Source organism: Muntiacus reevesi, chromosome 1 (genome assembly GCF_963930625.1).
Source record: "Muntiacus reevesi chromosome 1, mMunRee1.1, whole genome shotgun sequence".
Classification (NCBI taxonomy): domain Eukaryota; kingdom Metazoa; phylum Chordata; class Mammalia; order Artiodactyla; family Cervidae; genus Muntiacus; species Muntiacus reevesi.
In genome coordinates, this window is record NC_089249.1 from 117,514,759 (window position 1) to 117,532,487 (window position 17,729).

Genomic DNA, 17,729 nt, shown 5'->3' on the forward strand with positions numbered 1-17,729 from the left:
TTCCTTTCTTTGGGTCCTCAGTCCAAGAAGGTCGTTAATATTTCAGCATTTGGGCAATGCAATCAATCACAAACATCAAGAGGTTCCTTATATGGGGAAAAGGGAGAAATCCCACCAAACCTCCACACTTTAAAGGTGCTTTGCTCCCAGGAAAAACACCTTGAAGTGCCAGTACTGTTTGCCAGCTCCAGCTCTCCTTGCTGACAGAAAAGAGATGGAGAGCAAGTTGTATTTTTAGTTCAGTAATAATACTTAGCATCTTTCCTTAACTTCAGTGACCAATAGGTGGGCCTATTTTCCACTGCATTATTACTTCAAGCAAAATACATGCAATACTAGCGTTACCTGGCTGTTTTCTAAACTGCTTTCAGGCAAGGAGAGGTGCGTTTCTAAGAGTGTGGCTCAAAGGTATACATTTGTACCTGCAAGTAAATATCAGAATCCTATCTAGGAGAAAAATGCACATCCACAGCTACTGATCCAGATGCAATTGGTTTTCCAGCAAGTTCCTATATTTAATCTAAATTCTGCACCAGCTATATTAAATGTAACAAAGAAATGCAACCCAGAAATTATGCCTGGAGCCAAGTCCATTAAAGATACTTCGGAATAACTAGAGACCAAGCACCTTAAAAGCACCAGAAGCTATTGATACTTAAGAGGGGGGCTGTGAATAATCGCAACTGCTGCTTTACAGAGGGGAGGGAAAGGAAAAAAAAAAATCAGCCAAATTACGCTTGGTTAATTCAGAGTAACAGATCTGCCCCCAAGTGAATTGGAGGCCTTGAATTAATTCTGTTATGACAAATCAAGATAAACGTTCCCCCTAAATTGCATGCGATTTAATTAATTTTTGAGATCCTCGGATTTTTTTTTTTCCTAGCTAATAGTTCACATGCTCCTGTGCTGTCATTGTGCTTGAGTGGGCAGACTTCAAAGTGATATTAAATAACCAACTATTAGATTTACCTAGCACGTCCTATTGGAAAAGTGCCATTTAATTACCTAGCCTGTTCAATTAAAGGGACAGCATTCTCTGAATATAGCAGCTTGCTGTTGATTACCAGGGAAATGAACTCGCTGTCTGGCGGCGCCTCCGTTCCTAACGCTACCCCCTCCCCAAACACACCCTCCACCACCCACCAGCACCAGCCCCCCGCCCCGGGCCCCCACCCCCGGCCGCGCGGCGCTCACTGCGGCTGCGGGCGCCACGTGAACCTCCCGAGCAGAGCCCAGGGAGAGAAAGCGCGACCCACTCGTCCAGCTCCCGCCCTGCGCTCGCCCCCTCGCGGGCCGAGGTGCCGACCGGCCCGCTGGCGGCCGGGCGCCTCCACTGCGGCCTTGGGCGCCACCGGCCCCTAGCCTGGCCCCCGCCCGGTCGAGCAAGCGAGCGGACGAGACCCGGCAAGCAGAGAACCGCCAACCGAGCTTCCGGCGCGTTTCCTCGCCTCACCGGACCTGAAGCCCCACCCGTCGATCTCCCCGAACTTCCTCCTCTCGCTGCACCTTCCGCGCCAGTCTTCGGGCCGGAGGTGGGGGTAGAGAAAGGAGGACTCGAAGAAAGAGAATCAGAGTTTCTGAAGCTACTTGGTGGCGCTGGGATTGAGCTGGGGGCTCCGGACCTGGGGGGTCGTGGGGGTGGGGGGCGCTGCTAAGGTTGCCTACTTTTGTAATTTTGCAAGGTGGCCGTTCCTGGCCCGCGTTGGCCCCTTTAAGACCCACCCTCCCCTTCCTCTCCCTTCACCCCCTCCTCGTCTTTCCCTCTCTCTCTTAGAGGCCAATTTTGTTAATTAAATGTTTTGTTTGCGACGCAGCTCTCATTCATTGCGGACACGTCATTCGGAGCAGATCTAAGCCAGAGACCAGATCTCATTAGATAAAGCCCATCAGAACTAAGAAAATGGAGGAGCCACTAATTAAAGCTTTTAATTGTGCGGATTCGCTGCAGCAAGGCTTTATCTGAAATCTTGGGAGGGAGAAGAGCAGAAGTTCAGTTCTGCCCAATCGACACTTGGTCGCGCAGGGGTAAGGGACGAGGGAAAAGCGGCACCCTCCCCCAACCCCCTCCTCCCCGGGCCTCTCCCAGCTCTCCCGAAGCTTTTTAGCCAGATCTTGGTTGTTTAAAAAAAAAAAAAACAAAAAAACCACAGCCTCAAAGTCAGACAGTTTAAAAGCCCCTTAATAAATCGCTCTGCGGTCCCAGCTGGGGCCATAGAGCCAGAGTCCCCTTCACCTGGTGGCCGGCGAGCGGATTAGTCCTGCTCCTCAGCGGCCGTCACTGCAGAATTGAAAGCGCCTTCAACAAGTGGACAGAGGGGATGCTGGGGAAGGAGCAGCTGAGAGGGAAAGGAACACGCGCCTCCCCACCCTCCCACCCTTTTGGCATCTTGGTGGGCAGAAGGAAGGAACACTGAAGAAAATCTCAGGAGATCCCTTAAAAACGGGGGGTGGGGGGGGAGCGGGGGGAGGATGCTGCTGCTGAGCTCTGAGCAGTGTGAGCAAAGGATCAATTTGTTACTGAGCTAGAACACATCTCTCCAGGACAAATCTAAGGTTCTCAGGGTATCCTCTAGTTCACCAGCAATGGTTCCAGTTTTCAGTAAGGAAAAAAGAAAGGAGACTGTGGACCCAATTAATTAAAGCTTGGGGTTGGGCACACATCCTCTGTTTCTCCATTAAGCCACGAGAAAAACACCAAATGGACATTTGATATTTGTTCCCAAGAACAAGGGAAGAAATGGAAGTGATTCCCTGGAAGCCACTTGCCTAAACTTGTCCCGAGGGAATGCTAGTGGACCCATCTTCTTTTTAATTAGTGGTAATCAGAAGGTTTTCTGAAGGCACATGGAGAGGAGATGAATCTGTACCATTCACTGCTTCTGAACAGCACTGTCAATTTTTCCCCTTTAAGCCCCACTCCTTACCACAGTTTTGCTCTCTATTTAATTACAATACTGTCAAAGCTCATGGCATTGCTTGGAAGGAGGATAAGAAAGCATTACACCCATGCTCCTGCTGGTTTTCCAACACTTCTAAAAGAACACTTTGTGAAATTAATGCTGCCCTCTTAATTTAAAAATAAAAGCCCTCTCCTTTCCTGTATCTATATATATATATTTTTAACTTGGCCCATTGAGGAGGCCAGTACTGCATTACTGGAAAACCAAGTGTCACCTTATTCCATCATTTTACACTAATGATATCGCTGTGATAAACATAGCCATACTACTCAGCTCTGAATTGCACTGGGGTCTTTTGCAGTTTTAGACCCAGAGTGAGGGAATCACAATAGAGCTAAACTTCAAAAAAATACCTCATCTACTGATTAACCCACATTGAAGAAAGAGCAAAAATGTTCTAATCTCTATAAAGAAAATGGTTTAGAGCAGAAATTTAAATAGAACGCAATTTTTAAAAGCCAGCGGTATTCTAATATCAACTGTGTGGGCGTGGGTTTTTTTTTTTTTTAATTACTGGATGTTGAAACAGAACACCTCCTAGAAGCATTCATGTGCATCAGTCTATCAAACCATTTACTCAAATTAAATGTGTAATCCTTCAAATGCCTCCTTTCAAATTAATGAGTTTAAGTAGCTTGAGTTCACCTGAAAAGATCCTATAGGCACCTGACCTCCTGAATTCTTTCCATTAATTGCACTGAAACTTGTTGGAAAATGCTGCTTACATGGGCATATGAATGTTCGTATACATTGCTTTAAAATGCAAGATTAGTATAATTCTATAGCTTCTTTTCCTAAATCTCTTTTGGGGATCAAGGGCAGTGATACAAATAACAAAAAACCCCAAATCGAACATTCCTCAATTGAAAGCACTGCAAAATTTTACATCACAAACCACACACTAATACTGAGTATTTCGAGCCTCCAAGTAACAGTATAAAAAGAGAAACATTACCATTAAGTTTGGCTTTTTTTTTCTTGTTTGGGTTTCTTTGCTACAAGAAAAATGACAAGTCTTTAAACTGATAGGTAACCAGCAGTTTTCACAAGGGGCACAAAGAATGAGGCAGTTTGCTACTCAAGAAAGTTTAAGGTGCTTATGTAAGTATCATAATCAGCCATCACCATCCGCAAATCATTGCTCACTAACCACACTTAAAATTTTAAGTCAATCTTTTGTCTCCGAGTTCCTATGTGGGCCCCTACCTTGCTTTAAGAAAGCAGCTTAACTCCCACTAGAAATGTTTATTTTTAGTGGAGGGTCCCAACTGGGGCTGATCACTTGAAACCCTGGTCTTGAGAGTGCAACCTTGGCACACCTAGCGACCCAGTTCCACCAGATGTGCAGTTTTCAGTTAGTGTGGCCTTCGCCGTTAATCTGCCATTAAAAATTGGAAGACTAACACATGCTTCTTTAACCCCTTAAATTTCAGCCAGCCAGGTTTTAGGGGTGTATTCTCAGAGGTGCCCTGTTCCTTTCCTTAAAATCTTTGGTAATCTTTAGCCTTGCTACTGCTCTACCCGCCAAATGTTGGGGAAAAGGCAGCCAAGTCTTACCTAATGTAGTCATTTCTGCAAAGAATCATGCCGCTCTTGGTGTAACAGGACGTGCCGATGTCGCCCAGCTGCGCCTGGCAGCAGGAGCACTTGAGGCACCGGCTATGCCAGTAGCTGTCCATGGCATAGAGCAGAAAGCGGTCCGCAATCTTGCCCCCGCAGCCTGCGCACCGCTTCCAGGAGAGGGAGCCGGCCGTCACCGGGGGCGGCTGGGAGCTGCTGCCCGGATTCACCATGGTCTGCAGAGGGCGGGAAGCGGACAGGGAGAGAGAGAGAAAACAGGGGCGATGCAAAAGTTAGTAATCTCCGCGCTAGAGAGCGAACCCGTTCCCCCCCAGAGCTGCTGGAGGGAAGCAGCAGAGCAAGGGCGGGAAGGAGGATGACGGGGAGAGGAAGGAGGGAGGCTTGCCGGCAGCAGCCGCCTGTTTACTTTTCTCAAGCTTTGTTCTGGGGCCACGAGCTCCTCTCAACTTTCCAGCGCTCGCCGCCGCTGACAATTTCAGCTTGGGTACTGTCAAAACTCCGAGAGCCAGGCTCGGCGGCGCGCTCCACCCCTCGCGGCGCCTCCTCCCGGCCCCCGCCTCCGCCCACCGCCCCCTCCTCCCCTCCTCCGCCGCCCGCCTCCAGCAAATGAGGGTCAAACCCACCCACCGCCGCGCCCGGCCCCTCCCCGGGCCCCGCCGAGCCCAAAGCGCCGGCCGCGGGGAGTGGGGAGGCGGCGGCCCCCGCCGGAGCCACGTTCCCTCCCGAGCTCTGCCCCGGGAAGTGCAGCTGCAGTTCACAAGTTGGAAATAGTTCGGCTTTCTGAAAGGGAAGGAGGGAGGAACCAGCAGAGGGGAGATGGAGCCCGTGATGGTGGGAGGGAAGGCGAGGAGACGGTGTGTGTGTTGGGGCGGGAGGGGGGGGCGGTGTGTAAAGTTGCGAAACTGGTTTTTCGTATTTTAAACAGCACCTTTCACATGCCATTGTGGTGACCGCCATCTCCCATTATTGTTCCAAATCTCATTTCATTTTGAAGATCAATCAGTGTTTTCTCTGGGTTTTCAGGACACAGGCAAGAATAATAGATCATTGAACTTTAGGATGCCTGTTAACTTCCTATACAAACACTCTCCACTTTGGTCTCACTAATCTGCCCTTGATCAGCAATTTAAATGCTAAAGCTTTGTTCCTCCAAAGGGGCGGGGGAAGCCGGGGGTAAGTTACAGATAATATGCGAGAAGGAACTGTTAAAGGATGCACAAGTTATCTCCGAGCCAGTCCTGCTGTCACCAAAAACTGCTTTTAAAAATCCCCCACTCTTTCTAATGAATGTCACGAGAGAAGCAACTGGGGTATAATATAGGAATCAATTTATAAAGCTTAGCCTAAACCGATTAATTTGTTGCCTCCAATCCTGAGTCCAATAAAGTCCTCGTGTTCCTCCAGTCACTTATTCTATAAAAAGATCAAGTTATTTACTGCCAATTAAGCAGCCTGTTTTGTCTTTGTCCTCTGTAAGCCGAGAGTGTGGGCTCCCCTCGAGGCTCCCGGCTATCTGCTCAAGACATTCAGCTGATACCTCAGAAGGGAGAGGGCGAACTTTGCCTGTCCCCTGCCCAACTTGGCTACTGCTGGCTACTGCAGGAGGAAAAAAAAAAAAAAACATATATATATATATATATATATATATATATATATATATATATATATATATATATATATGAGGGGAAGGGAACGAAACAAGGACTCGGGTTCCTTAAATAGGCCGATTTTAAACACATTTCCTCCGAAAGAGTCCCGGAACGTGTGTCCAGTAACCGCACAATAAACCAGAATAAGAACTGCACCAATTAAGCTGTAACAAAACCCTGAGACTTTGGAAACAGGACCACTCTAAAACCCATTAGCATTGCATTTATCCGAATGCATCATACCTTTATGTAAATTGATTTATCTGATGCATTTACTCGAGGAATTGCTTTTTGTTACAATTTGCCCTAACCCAAATGAATCTGCATTTCCTGCCCTAGGTCTTTAAACAACCCCCCCCCCCCCCCGTTTTAATCGCTCCAAATTCCTTTTTAAAAGAGGAGAGGGAGGGAGGAGATTCCAAGCTCTTCCCCGCCCCCATCTTTGGTGAGAGGTAAATATATATGTATTTTTTTTTTAAAGGAAACACTACACTGAGAAAAGCATCCAGTAACCCCATTAGCTAAAGCTCTTAAGGACAAGCAATACCTTAATGCTGATTAAATCTAAAAGAGATGAATCAAGAGGACTGACCAGAAACTGACTCCCCTGATAACTAAGGACGGGCCCTCATCAAGTTTCATTTAGAGTTGGGGAAAAAAAAGAAAGAAAGCTTTTAAGTTAAATAGGCTTATACTCTAGTAATTACATAGCCAAGCAATTTAGGTCCTGGGATAGTCAGTGAAATAGAAAGCAGAACTGGCAGCTAGAGGCAAAATCTGCCCCCCTTTAACAACGTCTCTGGTGTTTTTTAATGGAGACCAAGGGAGGGACAGCCGTAGCGCTGGCAATTTGTAGTACAAAAATGGATGCTTAATTCATGTCTTGATTTTAATTAGGTGATTCACCGGATTTCTTCTGGATTGGAACAAAAGACTTATAAGCCAAGAGGAATTTTTTAAAAGAACCAGCAATACCCAATCTTGCTCACTTAGATCCTTTCTGCCACTGTTTCAAAAATAGTGTTGGGGGGGGGGAGTGGAGTGGAGGGTCGTGACTATTTCCCCCACACTAGTTCTCAGACTTAAACCCTTATAGCACCTCCAGCCTTTCCCTTCTTAACTGAAAATACACCCCCCCACAAGGTCTCCAACAGCCCCATCTCCAAGAAGAACCCTTTTGTAAGCAGGAACCGCTACAAAGCTGGCGGCCCGGGGCTGTCCTCCGTGCTAGCTCGCAGGCCGACCTCGGTAGTTTCAGACTCGCGCATTATCTAAGCCGACGTATTGTTTACTTGCAATTTGGGACGGTCAAGGGAAGGAAGCCAAAGAAAACAGCCCCGGCCCAAATCGGCCCTCTCCTCTTTCTCCCCCCCGCCCCCTCCCTGCCCGCGGCTCCCCAGCCGTCCCCTTACCTGCTTTTCCCCTATGTTGCAATATTGCGAGGCGACGGCGGCGAAATGCGAGCGAAGCCGCTCGGCTTCCAAGGAAGGGGCGCCTCGGCTGGCGGAGCTGGAGGGAGGGGGGATGTTCTCGCAGAAGCAGGAAAGGGGAGGAGGGGGCTAAGGGCTGCCTTTGTTTTTTTTTTTTTAACGCGCAGCTCTGAGGCTGGGTTGGGGGGCCCCGCGTAAGTGGCGGGCGGCGGGGAGCAGAAGTGTCAGTCTCGGTCCTCGCCGTTCTCCTCCGCCTCCGGCTCCGCGCGAGCAGCTGCAGGAGCCCTCGGCCCGCGCAGCGCGGCGCAGCGGCAGCAACTGCTGCAATCGCTGCTGCAAGTTTGGCAATGTGGCTTCACTTTGTATATTCCCCCGCCCGGCGGCCCCCGCCCCGCCCGCGCTCCTCCTCCTCCTCCTCCGCCTGCCTCCCTCCCGCGCGCCCGCCCGCTCGCTCGGGGCTGCTGGCGGCGGCAGCGGCTCGGCCGAGCTTCCTGCACCTCCAGCCGGGGAGCGGCCGCAGACACAACAGCCCCGGGAGCGCTGGCGGCGGCGGCCGGGGGACGAGTGCGCCCGGGAGGCGGGGAGCTGTGGCCAGCGGGGCCCGGCGCGCCGGAGCCTGCGCCGCTGCCGGGGCTGCTGCTGCCCGGCTCGGAGGCGGCGGCGGCGCTGGCCTCTAGCCGGCTCGCTCGCTCCCTCCGCGGCTCTTACACATGTGTTACTGACAGAGCAAAATCCCAACTACTCCCCGGCTCTGCCGCCGACGTCAGCGACCCTCAGCCACTGGGCGGCCGGATTGTTCAGGCGGAATAATAAAACCTGCCAATCCGGGCAAGGACAAAGGGATGACTGAAACGAGACTCCGGGGGCGGGGGAGCGAGCCGGGCGCCGGAGCGGGCCGAGGCTGGAGCGGGGAAGGGCCGGAATCAGGTGGGGGGAAGTCACCCGGGCGCCGCAAACCCCGCCGGGGCGGCCCCCCGCGGCCCGGGAGGGCGAGTCGAGGCACCGGGGACCCACTTGCCCTCCGTGCGCGCGAGGTATCCCCGGGACCCGGCCCACTAGTCCCTCGGGGACAGCCCGCCCCTCGCGCCGAGACGAGCCCTTTAGGAAACTTACTTCACATCTGCCTTGGAAATGGGTCTCTGTCGGGGTAGAAAGGCTTTCCCGAGACCTCCTAGCTGTGGAGATCTGTGCTGTGTTTTTTGAGGCGTTGTTTTTGTTTTTTAAATTCACCATGTTAGAGATTTGTGAACCTTAGTGGAGGTTGAATTCACAAGGTAGAAACAGTCAAGAACTCAGTAATTCCAAAACACTGCCTCCATACCTCCTCTTCTTCCCATCAATCCATGTATAAACTAAGGGCCCGGTAGGCGTTTCATAGGTATTTATCAACGTTGGTGAAAAAAAAAGATCGCAGTCTACTTTCAAAGTTGAGGAAAACTTCAGGGAAAAAACCCTTGCCCCTTGTATCCACCCCACTGTAGAGGATGAGAAGCCAAATTTCTCGTAGCCCTCAGAGTGATGGAAGTTATCGCAGTATTAGAAATCCCACAGCCTCTGGAGAGTAAGAAAAGTTATTTCTAGTATAAATCAAGTTTTCAGGAACGCTTTGAGGGTGATAGTCTGAGTGTCTCATTCTAGTACCGCAGTTCAGCCTAGATGCTTAAATACCTAGTCCTTCAACTTTTATCTGCTCTGCCAAATAGGTTTAATAAATCTCCGATCTGAGGCTAATATTAGGTCTGATTATTATTAGTAAGTTCCAGAGAGATTTTTCTGGTGGAAATTATCATGAAAGTGCAAAGCCCTTCTGCTAAGTATCATTAAGTAAAACCAGTCTTGTGGGACAAGTTTTCATATTGTATTACACACAGCACTGCTAGATTGAGAAAAGGGACCTGCAGAAGAATCTAGCTACAGACAATGCAGATGTTCAACATCTATGGTTTTAGCGTCTGTTTGGGGGGATTTCTGTCTTTCAAACCATCAAAACTAAGTCTGCCAAAGAAACTATAGGCGTTGCCTACAACATCAAGCAGAGGACATTTTAAAATACCAGTTAGAACGTGCCTCTCTTTATATGTCTAGCACCTTGAAATGGAATGGCTTACTTTTATTGATTGGAACTTAAAATTTCATTTTTATAATCAAATCACTTTGTGCGTGTATGAAAAATATTTTTTTAATCTTTAAAACTATAATAATAATTAAAATGTTCTGGATAGAAAACAGCTGCAGATGGGTGTGATTAAAGAAGGCCAACTTAAAAAGATGTAATGTTCCTTGAAGGTTGGTAAAGAAAACTCAATTAAACCAAACGATGAAAGGAACCCAATAAACAATAATACACACATTTTAATCCCCTAGTTCAGCTTCAATTTGTTAGTAATTTATAATAATCAAAATGAGATGACACAAGATCTTAGTGGGCTGCAATTAAGTTATGATTTGTCCTGTGCAAGTAAAGTAAATTTCCTGCTCTGGCCCTTCATTTTCTCATCCACAAATGAAGGAATCAAGCCAAATCATCTTTATCTTTCCTCTTTTTAAAAAAACATTATTTTCTATAGAACATTTAATACATAGGTCTGGAAGGAATTGTGGTGCTTTATTTCCCAAAGTATGTACACTAAAATGAAATCTTTTATTTCAACATGAAATGTTAGAAAACTAATCAAACATTAGATATCATGAAGTAATTGTCCAAAGGATCATAGTTTCTATGGAAGGAAAGGAAGAGAGAAGGATGGATAAAACTTTGAATACAGGTCTCTAGGCTTGGAGGGGCCTAGGAGGTGGTCTTTTCGCTCTGATTGTGAGTGGAGTGAAGACTTTACACATGTCCCTGCAGATTGGAGTTGGTGAGAGCATGTTACCAGAGACCTTTATTTCCTGATATTGTGGTTATAGAAATACAAAAGCGATGATAGCTAACAGTCTCTATCTAGAGGGGCAGGAAGTAAATACGTTCCCTGGAATCAAAATCCAGGTGTACTTTAACCACAGCGCCACCTCTGGGTAGTCTTTATTTCTGCATTCCTTGCATTTAGCAGACATTTCTCATCCGAGTAGCACCAGTAGTAGGATTTGTGGTCTGCAACAGCCTGCTATTAATAGAATGGGGTAGCAATGTTAATCTTTTATTTTTGCTGATGCTAAATTTACAAAAACTGTGTAAATACAAGTTCATTACAGGTAAGGCAGTTCTTCATTCAAGTGTTCTTCAAACTGATACAGAACACTGCTCAAAATAATCCTAGTATATAGTAAAGTTGCCTGAATTCAAAATAATGTTATAGTACACCCAGCAGTTCAAGAAACCTCTGCTGATGTCATAGGTTCATCATTTAACTACTCACCTTGAATGACAAATAAGAATACAGTGCTTTGGAAAAGAAAGAGAAACTCAAATTATTTCTTTTCTTACATTCTAATTAAATGTATTGATCTTAGATCAAGCCCACATTCTCCCCACTCACCCCAAAATGCTTTGTCCATACCGTCCCTTCTTGTCCTCTAAGTCTTCCAATCATAATCATTTTTCTGTTCTCCAGGTGACGGTTCTCTGAGAATATCCTGTAGATAGCCAGAGGTTCCACACACACCCACGTCACCATCTGTGCCCCCAGAAAGGCCAGATTATTTAATGCTGATATGGTAACTTCCACATCAAAGTGCCTCAGCTCTTGCTCAAGAATAAACAAACATTTAAACCTTTTAAAGGCAATGTAAAATTGTTTTTGAAGGCAGTCTTTTTAGAAAGCCCCGCCCTTTTGTTAATCTGCCTACCTTTATTGCTCTCATCATAGAGATCCCTTGAAATCAAAAGATTCAGCCAAAGTGAATCTGAAAAGCTTGAGTCTGGGATGATTTCAAAATATAAAAGGTGTGGAGAGAAAAAGAGGCAATGATAGTTACCGACACATGTCATGACAAAGACAGAAGAGAAGTGGCATGCAGGTGGCTGCCAGTTTTCGTGGTGGTGGTGTTGGTTAGGGAGTGGGAAGGTATTGCACAGTAGTAGAGACAGAGAGACTGCATCATTTCAGAATAGGGATTCATCTACATTGTGACAGAAATGAATTCATCTATGAAACAGAAACAGGCTCAGAGACATAGAGAACAGGGCTGTTGTAGCGGGCGGGGGTGGGGGGGGGGGAGTTTGAAATTAGCAAATGCAAACTATTCCAGTTGAGCTATTTCAAATCCTAAAAGAGGATGCTATGAAAGTGCTGCACTCAATATGTCAGCAAATCTGGAAAACTCAACAGTGGCCACAGGATTGGAAAAGGACTGTTTTCATTCCAATCCCAAAGAAAGGCAATGCCAAAGAATGCTCAAACTACCACACGATTGTACTCATCTCACATGCTAGCAAAGTAATGCTCAAAATTCTCCAAGCCAGGCTTCAACAGTACGTGAACCATGAACTTACAGATGTTCAGGCTGGATTTTAGAAAAGGCAGAAGAACCAGAGATCAGATTGCCAACATCTGTTGGGTCATCAAAAAAACAAGAGAGTTCCAGAAAAACATCTACTTCTGCTTTATTGACTATGCCAAAGCCTTTGACTGTGTGGATCACAACAAACTGTGGAAAATTCCTCTAGAGATGGGACTACCAGACCACCTGACTTGCTTCATGAAAAATCTGTATGCAGGTCAAGAAGCAACCGTTAGAACTGGACATGGAACAACAGACTGGTTCCAAATCAGGAAAGGAGTACATCAAGGCTGTATATTGTCACCCTGCTTATTTAACTTATATGCAGAGTACATCATGTGAAATGCCAGGCTGGATGAAGCACAAGCTGGAATCAAGGTTGCTGGGAGAAATATCAATAACCTCAGATACACAGATGACACCACTCTCATGGCAGGAAGCAAAGAAGAACTAAAGAGCCTCTTGATGCAAGTGAAAGAGGAGAGTGAAAAACTTGGCTTAAAACTCAACGTTCAGAAAACTAAGATCATGGCATCAGGTCCCATCACTTCATGGCAAATAGATAGGGAAACAATGGAAATAGTAAGAGACTTTATTTTGGGGGCTCCAAAATCACTGGACTGCAGCCATGAAATTAAAAGAGGCTTGCCCCTTGGAAGAAACACTGTGCCCAACCTCAGTTCAGTTCAGTCGCTCAGTTGTGTCCAACTGTTTGTGAACCCATGGACTGCAGCACGCCAGGCTTCCCTGTCCATCACCGACTCCCGGAGCTTACTCAAACTCATGTCCATCAAGTCGGTGATGCCATCCAAATATCTCATCCTCTTCGTCCCCTTCTCCTCCTGCCTTCAACCAACCTAGACAGAATATTAAAAAGCAGAGACATTACTTTGCCAACAAAGGTCCACCTAGTCAAAGCTATGATTTTTCCAGTGGTCATATATGGATGTGAGAGTTGGGCTATAAAGAAAGCTGAGCACTGAAGAATTGATGCTTTTGAACTGAGGTGTTGGGGAAGACTCTTGAGAGTCCCTTGAACTGCAAGGAGATCCAGCCTGTCAATCCTAAAGGGAATCAGTTCTGAATATTCATTGGAAGGACTTGATGCTGAAGCTGAAGCTCTAATACTTTGGCCACCTGATGCAAAGAACTGACTCATTGGAAAAGACCCTGATGCTGGGAAAGAATGAAGGCAGGAGAAGGAGACGACAGAGGATGAGATGGTTAGATGGCATCACCGACTGGATGGGCATGAGTTTGAGTAAGCTCCAGGAGTTGGTGATGGACAGGGAAGCCTGGTGTGCAGCAGTCCATGGGGTCGCAAAGAGTCAGACACGACTGAGCAACTGAACTGAACTGAAACTATTATGTATGGAATGGACAAACAAGAAGCTCCTATTGTATAGCATGGGGAACTATATTCAATAGTGTGTGATAAACCATTATGGAAATGACTATGAAAAAGAATGTGTATGTATATGTATAATTGAATCACTTTGCTATACTATAGAAGTTAACACAACATTGTGAATCAACTAAGTGTCAATAAAATAACTTTTTTTAAGAGAATAGGGATTCATAATGAATTCATCTAAAAGAATATACTTCAAAGAACTATATCTTGGTTTTAAATATTGATAATACTGCAAATTTACTGTTTTTTGTTAGTATTTCTCAAAATCACTTAAAAATATCTCACTAAATGTTTCATGTGATAAAGTTGTTGCTGTTTTAAAGTCTTTTTCTTTTTTAAGCAATTCATATGTCTATATTTGGTAAATGGGCCACCAAATTTATGTTAATCAGTATTTAGGAAGTTGTCATAACCTCTCTTTTATAGGGTAGCATAAAAGCTTAGTGAAAAAGTTTAATTGTATTGAAATAAAACAATTGGAAGATCACTGAGGAAAAGGAAACAGCATTAATACTGTTGTGACTAGAAATATAATTTATGACATAGATTTTGCTTTTAATTATTCTATTGAATTAGAACATTTAAAACTCCTTGAAACCGTGGGAAAGATGCGAAAGGTGATGGGAAAAAAGAAGCTACGACTGTGACACATTCTTTTGCCTGACATAACAAGGCCACTTTTATTATAGTGGCAAGAAATGGCTCATTTTCTTCATACATGCTTATCAGGGTAGGAACAGGACTTAAAAATCTCTCAGTTCTGCCTTAGAACCATCATCAGCAAATCTTGAAGTATATTTCATAGTGGTGATAGTACAAGAAAGATTATTTGACCTACTCCTGCTAGCTTTCAGGACTGAATTCTGTCAGTAATATTCAACTACCAGTGATATTCTGCATATATCACTGCAAATTAATTATCAGACTGTGTACATGAGTATGTTATATGTTCATTAGGGTCTTCAAAATGGTCTACTGAGCCCACAGGCAATGCTTATTAAAGTTGAGTTAAATCTTACTGCAGATAAATTTAATTTTGTAATAGTTACAAAAGAGGATATGTAGATGGCTAGGCGATTTGTATATATATGTGAGGTAATTATTACTAACAATATATATTAAAATTATAAATCCAGTAGAAAATAGCAATTCTATTTAACATTAATTACTGTTCCTCTCCAAGATGATGGGAATAAGCATTTATTGATAGAGAAACTAAAGCATTAAAACATAATTCATTCCCCCTATGTTCCCATTAACTGTTCTTGGTAAAAGAAGGGCTAGTAGTTCAGAAATTTCACATACGCCAAGCCACAACTTCCTTAGTTACTGTCACTTTTAATTATAGTATTGAAATAATTAAGCTTTCTCTCTAATGTGGATTTATAATAAAATGTAATATTTTAAAGTGTTATACTGGTCTCTATTTGGTCAGTAAAAAAATTGATGAAAATATGATATTTATTCATCTAATTATAACGAATGACCCTGGTGGAATTAGGGGAGTTCAATCCATACCTGTCCATAGACTTGAAAAACACATATTTCTACTCTATACAGTGCCATAAATTTTTTAGAATAAAAAGAACAACCAGGTATGGATTTTTTTTAAATAATAAAATTGGATAACTCAATTGACTAAAATGTGTTCCCTCCACGCAGAGGTACACATTATAACGTCATCATTTATATTTCTCAACATAAATCAAATTTCATAATAAAATTGTTTTTGATGAATCACCACTTCTAGCTTCAAAACATTCTGACAGAGAAAGCAAATTTGTCGATTTCTCTGTATGATAAGAAATCACTGAAAATATATTTAAGACTTTTAGTCTAAGATGATCTTTTGCGGGGATGGGGAGTTTCTTTTAAAAGGAAAATATTCAAGCCATTTTAAAATTTGGGAAAACAACTCGAGAATAAAATAGCCTTTCTTTCCAGCAATTTTTCAGAGCCATCTGTGGTGATCTCTGAAAGTAAGGCCAGGAGAAGTCATTACAGAACAATACTCTGGAAACAATTGGCCTCAAAGAAAGAATGAAAACTTGAACAACACTACCTTTGTACATGTTTGCTCTAATTAGAGGGTTAAAACATCCAAGCATTGTACCCAGATGTCGCTCTCTGTCCTGTTTTTATTGCTTTTCTCCACTGAGATAGCATTTAGCACTGCACTGAAATGTCTACTTGCTGTTTGTGTCCAGTAGTAAATCCTGGCACATTATTAGAATATCTGCCTGTTATCAGCTCAGTCAGGGAATGAATTATTGACTATAACTCATTGCTAGGAAGACTACATATGACACTCCAGTGAAGTTTTGATAATTTCTAGAATCATGGTAATTTATGGAAGGGGGTTTTGATTGATCTCCCACTACCTATTTTGCACCTATCAGTAAATAGGACATATATTGATGGTCTACTTGAACTACATTAACAATATGAGGAATTCACAACTTAAGCATTTTTTTTAGTACAATTTCTACTAAAACAGTAACTCAGTTTCTATTAGTTTTCTTTTGTGTGATTTACCCATGGGAGTAGGGAAGCACAGATCTAGACTGTTGAATACATAATATCACTATGGTAATAATTATTTAGAAATATCCCTCATTAGTAGTTGTATCAGCCTTTGCCTTTTGGAAAGAAAACCTTGAGACTGTTGGAACAGATGAGAATGGAACAGAATATATACTGAAAGATTTTAAAGAATATCTTTAAGTGTTACAATACAGCTCATAGAATAAAAGATAATTTTTTTAAATTAACAGTAGGCAACTTATTCCAAAAAAATTTGTAATTTATTTTATATAAAATTTACAGATGCCGTTTAATATGATATGACTGTCACCATAAAGTTTATTTGTCAGAACACTAATAATCACAGCTTTCTTTTTTTTTTTTTTTTTTTTTAATATTTATTTACTTGGCTGCACTGGGGCATGTGGGATCTTAGTTCCAGAACCAGAGATCAAACCTGCGTCCCCTGCATTGCAAGGTGGACTCTTAACCACAGGACCACCAGGGAAGTCCCACAACTTTCTTTTAATTTAAGTTTATATTCCTCCTGTTTTATTTTTGCTGCATTCTCCAAATTCAGTTATTTCTCAGAGTCTCAGAGTAAACTCTACTAGACAAATGTTTCCTTTATTTCTTTCCTGAGTTTCCATCATTGCAATTGCATTGTTGCTTTATTTACTACAATTGCTTCCTATAAAAATGACCAGTATTTTCAACTTCTACAATATACCATGTAATAGAGCAAACAATATAAATATAATTTAAAACTTAATGGTTATTTCCTACGTGACATTGAAAGCATGTCTAGATTTCTAGAAATTTCAACTTATATCCAAATTGTATTTAGTAATCTGATACAAAAACAATGGTGTCTCTTTTGCCAGCATAGACAAGATTGGGGGTGGGTAACTTGACTGAATACTTGGCTTAAAGAAAATAATTCTTTCTTCATTTTATCTTAATTTAGTAGCTTCTAGCAGTCATCTAAACAATCTTAAAATTAAAAGATAATGTTAATGGGAGAGTCTGTTGTCATAGGATAATGGTTTCCTGCTGCTAGATTAATGCAGTGGCAATAATACTAGAGCATTTATTGAAAATAAAGGGAAAGACAAAGCCAGATTTATTTTTAAAGCAGGTGTCATGGATCCTATGACACTGTTGCATTATAATTACTTTGTTTCAATGTTGCCAAACGGTTGAGGGAGAAGGATCCCTTTTCCTGAAGGATGTGGGGGTGACAGAATGACACTGGCTGGTACCCCCATGACTGGAGAATGCATTCTTTCTAACTAGAGCAACAGATTTGTTGTGATTCTTCTAATCAGATGGCCCTTTCTAAAGGCTGTTCCATTTAAAGAAACAAACACCAAAAATGCACAAATTAAGTGTCATTAACAACAACAACAAAAGTAGGCATCTACTTAACACTGTTATCAATCATTCTGGAAGTATTAATAGGCCTTCCCACATTGGTACCCCAAATACCTTGCTCTCCTATAAGCCATAGGGATGGTCTATGCAACAAAAACTCTGTCCATGGATTTATCTTCTTTGAATACATATGATAACGTTGGACTGAGTAACAGACTTCTCCAGGGGACATCCTCACAGGATGCTGTGCTAGTCAGAATTGAAGATGGTCCCCAAGATTCCCAGCCCCTGGTATACACAACCTGTATAATCCCATCTCCTTGAGTGAGGGTGGGCCTGACTTAATAAGGTGAGCCCT

At 43.6% G+C, this 17,729-nt stretch overlaps 1 protein-coding gene across 2 annotated transcripts in view; it reads right to left on the reverse strand.

Moving 5' to 3' along the window:
- Positions 1-8,042, reverse strand: part of LMO4 (LIM domain only 4) — a 16,879-nt gene extending 8,837 nt beyond the window's left edge. The window contains exons 1-2 of one of the 2 annotated variants that reach the window (XM_065909610.1): positions 7,603-8,042; positions 4,518-4,756 (exon numbers count right to left, since the gene is read on the reverse strand). In XM_065909610.1, coding sequence (XP_065765682.1) covers positions 4,518-4,753 — 236 coding nt within the window. In that variant the 5' untranslated portion in view covers positions 4,754-4,756; positions 7,603-8,042. Of the gene's footprint in view, positions 1-4,517; positions 4,757-4,947; positions 5,035-7,602 lie in introns of those variants that run through there. The other variant, XM_065909619.1, reaches the window with a different exon arrangement.
- Between the last annotated feature and the right edge of the window lie 9,687 nt (positions 8,043-17,729).